General features: G+C 43.6%; 1 protein-coding gene across 4 annotated transcripts; it reads right to left on the bottom strand.

Moving 5' to 3' along the window:
- Positions 1–3,519: 3,519 nt before the first annotated feature.
- On the bottom strand, positions 3,520–10,486 carry psmg2 (proteasome (prosome, macropain) assembly chaperone 2). 4 transcript variants are annotated; one of them, XM_064979421.1, is made up of 7 exons: positions 10,311–10,486; positions 9,998–10,169; positions 7,925–7,983; positions 5,622–5,740; positions 5,241–5,414; positions 4,460–4,592; positions 3,520–3,869 (listed from the first exon to the last, which is right to left on the bottom strand). In XM_064979421.1, exons 1-7 carry the CDS (start codon positions 10,368–10,370, stop codon positions 3,789–3,791), a joined length of 798 nt encoding a protein of 265 aa, XP_064835493.1. In that variant the 5' UTR covers positions 10,371–10,486; the 3' UTR covers positions 3,520–3,788. The 4 variants fall into 4 exon arrangements, with proteins under 4 accessions (XP_064835493.1, XP_064835495.1, XP_064835496.1 ...); XM_064979423.1 differs by having other exon boundaries at positions 4,472–4,592; positions 10,311–10,485; XM_064979424.1 differs by lacking the exons at positions 3,520–3,869; positions 4,460–4,592 and adding an exon at positions 4,616–4,776.
- Between the last annotated feature and the right edge of the window lie 687 nt (positions 10,487–11,173).

Raw genomic sequence — 11,173 nt, 5'->3', positions numbered from 1 at the left:
CATTACAATCCATGATGATATCTGTTTTTTGATGTTCCTGGCCACAGATTATCCCATCCCTATGCAGAGTACTCATGAGTACCACATTTTTGCCTCTAGGACACGAGACGTGTCGACCGTGAACACAAACTTAGAGGAATTGAGAGCTGTTTAATACACTGAACAGGCCTGAGGTAGGAGCTCTGGCTTGTTTTTTCATACTGTTCCTACTGCCGTCAGCCTCCTCTTGAGGAGCTCCTGTCCCAGCTTGTGTTTAGTAAAGAAGTTATTGAATGTGATGTTGTGGCAACGGAGTCCCTATGTCACATCCAGGACAACCCACATCCCTTGGAGGAGTCCCTGAGAAGAACCAACTGGTTTCCCCGTATACACTCGCAAGTTCCACACATATGATGAAGCAGCATCACAGGCAGCCCAGATCTTCATTCCATATTTTGCAGGTTTAGAGAGTAAGTACTACCTGAAGGGGCAGCGGCCCCTAAATGGCATAAACTGCTCATCAACAGTAACATTGTTAACGTTGGGCCCAGGGTTGTAAAACGGGCAGGCAGTCCACCGACTTGTCTGATTGCAGCTAGCTTGTGTCTGCACGGACCTGATAGCAGCTAGCTTGTCTCTCTGCACTGACCTGATTACAGCTAGCTCATCTCGCCGAGCTGGTGTCTTATCGAAGCGGATAATCTTGGAAATAATGTGGAAGTTTTTTTGCATAGAAAAGTTATGACAGTTTCTGCATCTCACAGGGATTCTGGAGATTACCCATTGGATGTGAAAACACCAGCAATGATAAGAACCCAAAAGTATGGTCCATCTCTCTCCAAAAACACCTTCCCTCCAAATTAGTCCAGAATGGTTTTCTGGATGGTGTCTGGGATGAACAGTTCAAAAGAAGACTGCCCTGCACACGAGTAACCACCATCTGCGTCGGTCCTGGTTGTATCCTTAACACATTGGCAGCCATGCGGGGTGGCTCATTCCTTTGGCAAGAAGACCAATTTCTTCATCTTCCAAAGTGGATGATGCTCCTTCCACAGTAGCGTCGCTCTGCAAAAAAATATTTCTAAGGCCCTCTGAGTAGAGATTATTTTTGCCATGATTGTGTGTGGTAAGGAGCTACACATGGAAAGCTATTTATTTGTTGTACATGGCTAGGGTAGTCTGGGAAAATACTGCTTTTTTTTTTTACCTATCAAAAAATGTATTGTAATAACATTGTGCAGGTTCCTGCAAGACATTGTGTAGTTTCACACACTGCAAAAGGGTAAAGAGTGGGAGACAAAAGGGAGATAGACAGGTTATTGGTGCTGTGTTGAAACAGCAGGCCCAGGGAGGAGGAAGACAGTGAAGGAACACAGCAAACCTTTGTTCCATTTGACTTGTTTTCACCCACACACAATATAAATGTGTAAATGTACACTCCATGAAAATGAACCAAGGCCAATGAATCTCTTTTTTTCAACCTAGTTGTATCATTTTTCATGGGTGTCAACACCAGCTTCACAAATGAACAAAGGATCTGTCCCAAATGGCACCCTATTCCCTATAGACCAGGTCAAAAGGCACCATATTCTCTATAGACCAGGTCAAATGGCACCATATTCTCTATAAACCAGGTCAAAAGGCACCATATTCCCTATAGACCAGGTCAAAAGGCACCATATTCCCTATAGACCAGGTCAAAAGGCACCATATTCTCTATAAACCAGGTCAAAAGGCACCTTATTCTCTATAGACCAGGTCAAAAGGCACCATATTCCCTATAGACCAGGTCAAAAGGCACCCTATTCCCTATAGACCAGGTCAAATGGCACCCTAGTCTCTATAAACCAGGTCAAAAGGCACCCTATTCCCTATAGACCAGGTCAAAAGGCACCTTATTCTCTATAGACCAGGTCAAAAGGCACCATATTCCCTATAGACCAGGTCAAAAGGCACCATATTCTCAATAAACCAGGTCAAAAGGCACCCTATTCCCTATAGACCAGGTCAAAAGGCACCCTATTCCCTATAGACCAGGTCAAATGGCACCCTAGTCTCTATAGACCAGGTCAAATGGCACCCTAGTCTCTATAGACCAGGTCAAAAGGCACCCTATTCCCTATAGACCAGGTCAAAAGGCACCTTATTCTCTATAGACCAGGTCAAAAGGCACCATATTCCCTATAGACCAGGTCAAAAGTAGTGCCCTACAGTGGGGCAAAAAAGTATTTAGTCAGCCACCAATTGTGCAAGTTCTCCCACTTAAAAAGATGAGGCCTGTAATTTTCATCATAGGTACTCTTCAACTATGACAGACAAAATGAGAAAAAAAATCCAGAAAATCACATTGTAGGATTTTTAATGAATTTATTTGCAAATTATGGTGGAAATTAAGTATTTGGTCACCTACAAACAAGCAAGATTTCTGGCTCTCACAGACCTGTAACTTCTTTAAGAGTCTCCTCTGTCCTCCACTTGTTACCTGTATTAATGGCACCTGTTTGAAGTTATCAGTATAAAAGACACCTGTCCACAACCTCAAACAGTCACACTAGTGAATGACCTGCAGAGAGCTGGGACCAAAGTAACAAAGCCTACCATCAGTAACACACTACGCCGCCAGGGACTCAAATCCTGCAGTGCCAGACGTGTCCAGGCCCGTCTGAAGTTTGCTAGAGAGCATTTGGATGATCCAGAAGAAGATTGTCATCTGACCATATGACATTCTCCCACCAAAATATAACTTTTGGTAAAAACTCAACTCGTCGTGTTTGGAGGACAAAGAATGCTGAGTGGCATCCAAAGAACACCATACCTACTGTGAAGCATGGGGGTGGAAACATCATGCTTTGGGGCTGTTTTTCTGCAAAGAGACCAGGATGACTGATCTGGGTAAAGAAAAGAATGAATGCGGCCATGTATCATGAGATTTTGAGTGAAAACCTCATTCCATCAGCAAGGGTATTGAAGATGAAACGTGGCTGGGTCTTTCAGCATAACAATGATCCCAAACACACCGCCCGGGCAACGAAGGAGTGGCTTCGTAAGAAGCATTTCAAGGTCCTGGAGTGGCCTAGCCAGTCTCCAGATCTCAACCCCATAGAAAATCTTTGGAGGAAGTTGAAAGGCCGTGTTGCCCAGCAACAGCCCCAAAACATCACTGCTCTAGAGGAGATCTGCATGGAGGAATGGGCCAAAATACCAGCAACAGTGTGTGAAAGCCGTGTGAAGACTTACAGAAAACATTTGACCTCAACATTTGATTTCCAACAAAGGGTATATAACGAAGTAGAGAATTTTCCACCATAATTTGCAAATAAATTCATAAAAAAATCCTACATTGTGATTTTCTGGATTTTTATTTTCTCATTGTCTGTCATAGTTGAAGTGTACCTATGATGAAAATTACAGGCCTCCCTCATCTTTTTAGGTGGGAGAACTTGCACTATTGCTGGCTGACTAAATAATTTTTTGCCCCACTGTATATAGGGGCTCACACATTCTCTACAAAGACTGCATTAACTGACACTGAACACCAGAGATTATTTAATACCTTTAATAACCGTAGAGTAAATATTGATTCTCATCACCAGGGTAGGTAATGATAACCACTAGGCACACTTCAGGACTATAAACCTGGACTCATAACACCAAAGATGCTGTCACCCATTTTCAAAACATTCAGACCAACCTATAATCTGGGTCGAGTCACCAATTTCTGGAGAGGGTGGGGGAGGGGTGTTGGGGCAGGGGAGATTCCACTGGGTGATTTAGGAGAGTTGGGGCAGGGGGTGATTCCACTAGGTGATTTAGAAGAGTGCAGGGGGGATGCCACTGCCAAAGAGAAGCCTCCATGATGCTGGTATCCTCCACTTTGGCTGCGTCTGGGCCTATGAAGGATGGAATAGGCATGTATAAACGGGACATGAATAACTAACATCCTGTGTTTCAGAGTCATGGCTGAACAACGACATGGATAATATACAGTTAGCTGTTTTTTCTGTGCCTTGGCAAAACAGAACAGCAGCCTCCGGTAAGATCAGAGAGGGGGTGGTGTGCATCTGTCAACAGCTGGTGCACAATCTCTAATATAAAGGGAGTCTCAAGGTTTTGCTCACCTGAGGTAGAGTACCTCACGATAAGCTGCAGACCATAATATTTACCAACAGCGTTCATCTAGATTCTTCGTAGCTGTCTATTTACCACCAACCAGCTGTATAATGCCGTAAGCAAACAAGAAAATGCTCACCCAGATGCGGCGCTCCTAGAGGCCGGGGACTTTAATTCAGGGAAACCTCAATTTTTATACGTAATTTCTACCAGCGTGTCACGTGCAACTAGAGGTTAGTGACTATTTCAAAGGGTGTACTTGTAATGAATGTGACATGTACTTGTTTTCCCTACTTAACTTAGTTGAATGCACTGGCTAAGTTGCTCTGGACAAGAGTGTCTTCTTAATAACTCAAATGTAAATACATACACAAGCACTTACAGGTGCGTCCACTAGGTGGAGCCAGGTGTTGAGGTGGTTGAGGAGAGTGAAGGCGTCTGGGATGTTGTCTCCTTCAGAGCAGAAGATCAGCACCACCACCAGAGGAATGTCCTCAGCACAGCTGGAACACAGAGACAACACCATGGAGAGGAATGTCCTCAGCACAGCTGGAACACAGAGACAACACCACGGAGAGGAATGTCCTCAGCACAGCTGGAACACAGAGACAACACCACGGAGAGGAATGTCCTCAGCACAGCTGGAACACAGAGACAACACCACGGAGAGGAATGTCCTCAGCACAGCTGGAACACAGAGACAACACCATGGAGAAAACCTTAAAGCCTCATTGAAAGCCAGTCTAAGACGCGGTACAGATCTCTATACTTCCCATTCTTAAATGTAGTTTTTGCATCTTTTACTTTCTGTTTGGTACACCAGCCTCAAACATCTGAAAATACAATATGGATATGGAAAAGCAATTTCACAGCGGTTTAGATGGTACAATGATTCTCTACACTGAATTTCAGTTTGTGTCAAAACACGCGAATAATGAGAACTATTAGAATTTTAGCAACCAGGAAATGGTGATTTCTGCATAGTGCACCTAAGTGAACTTTGTGTAAGGTAAGCATATTCCTCTTTATCAGATGTAGTGTTCAGCGTTCCACGCTGCATGTGTGAGGATGATATAGCCAGTAAAAACAAATATGATCCTGTATCAGTGTTCAGAGGTGACTTCTACCTACACCCCGTCAGTCTCCTGTACCTGTCAGTGAAGAGGCCTTTAGTGGCGCCCCCTCCAGGTATATAGAGGCGCTGCTCTGAGTCAGTAACCCCAGGGAAGGTAGATACTGTCTCCATCTCCTTCCACTCCATCTCCTTCAGCCGGTCACCAGTCACCTTCTGCATGGAGGGAGTCTGCAGGTAACGCAGGGGAGACCTGCGAGCAAGGAAGGGGTTCATCTGTCATCACGTTCATTGGTGGAATATCGGAACATGGACAATGATGGCGAAATACTTGTTATATATTTTATGTAGGATTTGTCAGTCAGAGCTCTCTGCCATGCACTCCATATATTCATGTGACAAATGGAATGGAAAAAAGTCTAGTTGAACATAGTAATTCTGTTAGATAGCAGTTATGTACCCCAGTAGCTGTTGGTCATCCCTCTGGTAAGCATGACTGCTGGACAGCACGACAGTCCTGGAGAAACCACTGGCTTTGATCCAAGACACCATCAGCTTACAGAACTTCTTGGACTTTGTCTGCAACAGAAAGGACCTATATGATAGTTCTCCTCTCCCAAGTTAAAAACCATAACAGCATAACCATATCCATGTGAAACCAATGTCAGTAAGCTGCAAACAGCTTCTCATGCCACTCGGTTCCCTTGAGGCTGCCACTCGGTTCCCTTGAGGCTGCCACTCGGTTCCCTTGAGGCTGCCACTCGGTTCCCTTGAGGCTGCCACTCGGTTCCCTTGAGGCTGCCACTCGGTTCCCTTGAGGCTGCCACTCGGTTCCCTTGAGGCTGCCACTCGGTTCCCTTGAGGCTGCCACTCGGTTCCCTTGAGGCTGATATACACTTTACGCAGCGTTGTTTACCTACTTTGGAGAGGACTGTATACGACGCTCCGTTGCTCTGTTTGCATAGGGTGTGGTCTCCAACCGGTGGCTGTCTAATCAAACACACATGACTACTCTCCTTGACAACTTACCAACCAGAACAAGCGTGGGATGGCCTGCTGCCATGCCTGACACAAAGCTCCAGAGGTCAGGAAAAGATTGGAAAATGTGTAATGCATTTGTATCAGACCTGGAACATTAATGCACTTCATTTTGACCAATGTCACTCAGCTACTTGACTACTAATGTCATTCGCCTACTTTACTTCAGAGATTACTAACCGATAACTAGCCCTACTTTACTAGCCCTAGACTACTAACCACTAGCCTTAATTTACATCAGACTACTAACCACTAGCCTTACGTCAGACTACTAACCACTAGCCTTATTTTACATCAGACTACTAACCACTAGCCTTATTTTACATCAGACTACTAACCGCTAGCCTTACTTTACATCAGACTACTAACCGCTAGCCTTACTTTACATCAGACTACTAACCACTAGCCCTGCTAGCCTTACTTTACATCAGACTATTAACCACTAGCCTTACTTTACATCAGACTACTAACCGCTAGCCTTACGTCAGACTACTAACCACTAGCCCTGCTAGCCTTACTTTACATCAGACTACTAACCACTAGCCTTACTTTACATCAGACTACTAACCGCTAGCCTTACTTTACGTCAGACTACTAACCACTAGCCCTGCTAGCCTTACTTTACATCAGACTACTAACCGCTAGCCTTACGTCAGACTACTAACCGCTAGCCTTACTTTACGTCAGACTACTAACCACTAGCCCTGCTAGCCTTACTTTACATCAGACTACTAACCACTAGCCTTACTTTACATCAGACTACTAACCGCTAGCCTTACTTTACATCAGACTACTAACCACTAGCCCTGCTAGCCTTACTTTACATCAGACTACTAACCGCTAGCCTTACGTCAGACTACTAACCGCTAGCCTTACTTTACGTCAGACTACTAACCACTAGCCCTGCTAGCCTTACTTTACATCAGACTACTAACCACTAGCCTTACTTTACATCAGACTACTAACCACTAGCCCTGCTAGCCTTACTTTACATCAGACTACTAACCACTAGCCTTACTTTACATCAGACTACTAACCACTAGCCCTGCTAGCCTTACTTTACATCAGACTACTAACCACTAGCCCTGCTAGCCTTACTTTACATCAGACAACTAACCGCTAGCCTTACTTTACATCAGACTACTAACCGCTAGCCTTACATCAGACTACTAACCGCTAACCTTACTTTGTCAGAATACTAACCGCTAGCCTTACTTTACATCAGACTACTAACCGCTAGTCTAGCTAGCTACCATCTTCGTTAACTTCCCTTCGTTCTGATTTCCTTTCTTGAAGACCCAGGGTAAGACGCGCCTTCGTCCCTCCTCCTATAATTATCCATTTTAGAACCATGAAGAGTTTTTACCAGATTACAGATTTATATGGAAGACTTTTGCACAAAAGTAGGTCTTTGTTTTTTTAAATAATTCTTACATTATACACATTTATTTGGCAATTCAATGCTGAGACACCAATCGTTATTTATGTAACAATAAATACACAGTATTCAAAGCATTTTAGGTGATTGTAGAAATTCAGCATGTTGATATAAAAATACAGAAATCTAAATACTCAAACAATGAACCTAAAAACGGTCTGGGGTACTGACAAACAGCCAGGCAAGTGTTACAAAGGGCCCAGAAGTGTTTTTGGGTGAGCTTCTCCTTTAAGGCTTAACTCGGTTACAAATAGAATGGGTTAAATGAAGCCGACCTCTTACATTACCTGGATAATTGGGGTTCTGATCTGAAGAACTGCCAACCTCAACTCTGGAGAAGAGTACACTGTTCAAGAGAGGAGAGAATCTCATTCCGTGTCAATGTGACTGAAGCGATGACTATTGTACATTATGATCATTAACAGAACAGTGTTACATAGACAACTACCCTATTTCACTACAAGACCAAAAGTATGTGGACACCAGCTTGTCGAACAAAATCATGGGCATTAACCTTTAATTTAACTAGGCAAGTCAGTTAAGAACAAATTCTTATTTATAATGACTGCCTACCCCAGCCAAACCTGGACAATGCTGGGCCAATTGTGCGCCGCCCTATGGGACTCCCAATCACAGCCGGTTGTGATACAGCCTGAAATCGAACCAGGATCTGTAGTAATGTCTCTAACACTGAGATGCAGTGCCTTAGACCGCTGCGCCACTCGGGAGCCCCAATATAGAGCTGGTCCACCCTTTGCGTCTATAACAGTCTCCACTCTTCTGGGAAGGCTTTCCACTACTTTGGAATATTGCTGCGGGGGCTTACTTTCACTCAGCCACAACAGCATTAGTGAGGTCGGGCACTGATGTTGGGCGATTAGGCCTGGCTCGCAGACATCATTCCAAGTCATCCCAAATATGTTTGATGGGGTTGAGGTCAGGGCTTTCTGTAGGTCAGTCAAGTTCTTCCACACCAATCTTGACAAACCAATTCTGTATGGACCTCGCTTTGTGCAAGAGGCATTGTCATGCTGAAACAGGAAAGGGCCTTCCCCAAACTGTTGCCACAAAGTTGGAAACACGTCATTGTATGCTGTAGGATTAAGATTTCCCTTCACTGGAACTAAGTGGCCAAGCACGAACAATGAAAAACAGCCCCAGACCATTATTTCCACCTTTACAGTTGGCACTCCGCCAAACCCAGATTCATCTGTCGGACTGCCAGATGGTGAAGTGTGATACATCACTCCAGAGAACATGTTTCCACTGCTCCAGAGTCCAATGGCGGCGAGCTTTACACCACTCCAGCCAACGCTTGGCATTGCGCATGGTGATCTTAGGCTTGTGTGCAGCTGCTTGGTCTTGGAAACCCATTTCAATAACTTTTCCTGATGAAAAGTTATTGTGCTGCCGTTGCTTTCAGAAGCAGTTTGGAACTCGGTAGGGAGGTTTGCAACCGATGAGACAATTTTTACACGCTTCACCACTCGGTGGAAGTTGTGGCCTACCACATTGCCACTAAGCCGTTGTTGCTCCTAGACAGTTCCACTCCACAGTAATAGCACTTTTTTATTTGTTTAACCCTCATTTTAGCAGGTAAGTTGACTGAGAACACATTTTCATTTACAGCAACAACCTGGGGAATAGTTACAGGGGAGAGGAGGGTGATGAATGAGCCAATTGTAAACTGGGGATGATAAGGTGGTTGTGATGGTATGAGGGCCAGATTGGGAATTTAGCCAGGACACCAGGCTCTTACAATAAGTGCGAAGGGATCTTTAGTGACCACAGAGTCAGGACACCCGTTTAACGTCCCATCCAAAAGAAAGCATCCTACACAGGGCAATGTCCCCAATCACTGCTCTGGGGCGTTGGGATATTTTTTTAGACCAGAGGAAAGGGTGCCTCCTACTGGCCCTCCAACACCACTTCCAGCAGCATCTGGTCTCCCATCCAGGGACTGACCAAGACCAACCCTGCTTAGCTTCAGAATTTAGCAAGCAGTGGGATGCAGTTAACCAGGGCAGAAATGTGATGAACTGACTTGTTGGAAAGGTGGCATCCTATGACGGTGTTTTCTATGGAGATTGCATGGCTGTGTGCCGATTTTATAGTGCCTGAAATAGCCAAATCCACTAACTTGAAGGGGTGTCCACATATTTTTGTATTAACAGAGGCTGGTGGGAGGAGCTATAGGAAGCCAGGCTCATTGTTATGGCTGGAATGGAATCAATGGAACAGAGTCAAACATGTGGTTTCCATGTTTGATATCTTTACATTTAATCCCTTCCAGCCATAACAATGAGCCTGTCTTCATATCTCCTCCCACCAGCCTCCACTGTTTTGTATATTTAGTGTACCTTCTGCATTGGTACTGAGGTCGTTGGCGTTCTCAGCGAATGTAGCATAAGGGTTGTTCCCTGCCATAGGGATGAGACAGTCAGTGTGGATGTATCCGACTCGACACATGTTGAGCGTAGAAACAATCAGGTCCACTGCCAGCTGCCCCACATTTCCAACAGAGATTACTGGCTGTAGACAGACAATGTGACATTTGGTTAGATACAAGACAGTAGAATAGACACTGTAGTAGAAGCGTGCAGCACACGTTGAAACCAATTGGACACAAAAATATAAAATAAAAATACAGAGTAAGCATGGCAGTTAACTCACCATAATCAGGGTAAAGTCTTTAAAAGACGTTGGGGTGGATTCTGCCGCGACAAACATCATGTGTGTTGAGAATTAAACAATTAAATTACTGTTCAATCAACCACTTTCAGAGTGTTTTGGTTGTAATAAATGTGCTTTCACTTCTTGCAAACTGGAAATGGGCCTTTAAGAACATCGATGTTGGTGCGTTATCAGATGCCTGAATAAAAATATTGTTGTACTGCCATAGAAGTCAACATTTTAAATATATTTATAAGATTTGAGAAAAATAAACTTCCATATTTAATTGTAACTACATTAAAAGTTCCAATAAAAGTCTTAAAATAAAAGAACGAGGGAGATATTTGTTGTGTCTGAAAGGGGACTCTAGCGGTCGCCTACTTTCAGCCGCGTAGCTAAAATGAACCTTTTTGCAAAAACAGATACACAACTCCCGCCAAGTACCGTCTTTAAAGTTATCAGTATCCTCCTCTCTTTGTCGTTTGCCATTATTCTTGGAAGAAAGATTTGTAATGTTTTAAAATGTTGCCCATCAACACACAACATGTCTTTAGCTTTCAGGCGTTACACTGCACGGGTAAAGTAATGTGTACTTAAATAATGTGTACTTTATTTGATAAAAGTGTATATGTCCTATGCTATATCATCAATTGTCATACTTGAGTAAAGATACCTTAATAGAAAGTTACTCAAATAAAAGTGAAAGTCAGCCAGTAAAATTCTACTTGAGTAAAAGTCTAAAAGTATTTGGTTTTAAATATACTTAAGTATCTTTTAGCAATTAAATTTACTGTTGATACTTAAGTATCAAAAGTAAAAGTATAAATGATTTAAAATATCTTATATTAAGCAAAGCAGACAGC

Source organism: Oncorhynchus masou, chromosome 12 (assembly GCF_036934945.1).
Source record: "Oncorhynchus masou masou isolate Uvic2021 chromosome 12, UVic_Omas_1.1, whole genome shotgun sequence".
NCBI classification, from domain to species: Eukaryota; Metazoa; Chordata; class Actinopteri; order Salmoniformes; family Salmonidae; genus Oncorhynchus; species Oncorhynchus masou.
This window is presented reverse-complemented; position numbering and strand designations above follow the sequence as displayed.

Bases quoted from the DNA above. Each gene is read 5' to 3' on its own strand.
- psmg2 (XM_064979421.1), bottom strand. From the start codon at position 10,370: ATGATGTTTGTCGCGGCAGAATCCACCCCAACGTCTTTTAAAGACTTT. The intron at 7,984-9,997 runs GTACACTAAATA...TCTCTTGAACAG, and splicing joins CCTCAGTACCAATGCAGAAG to TGTACTCTTCTCCAGAGTTG. The intron at 4,593-5,240 runs GTACAGGAGACT...TCTGTGTTCCAG, and splicing joins AAAGGCCTCTTCACTGACAG to CTGTGCTGAGGACATTCCTC.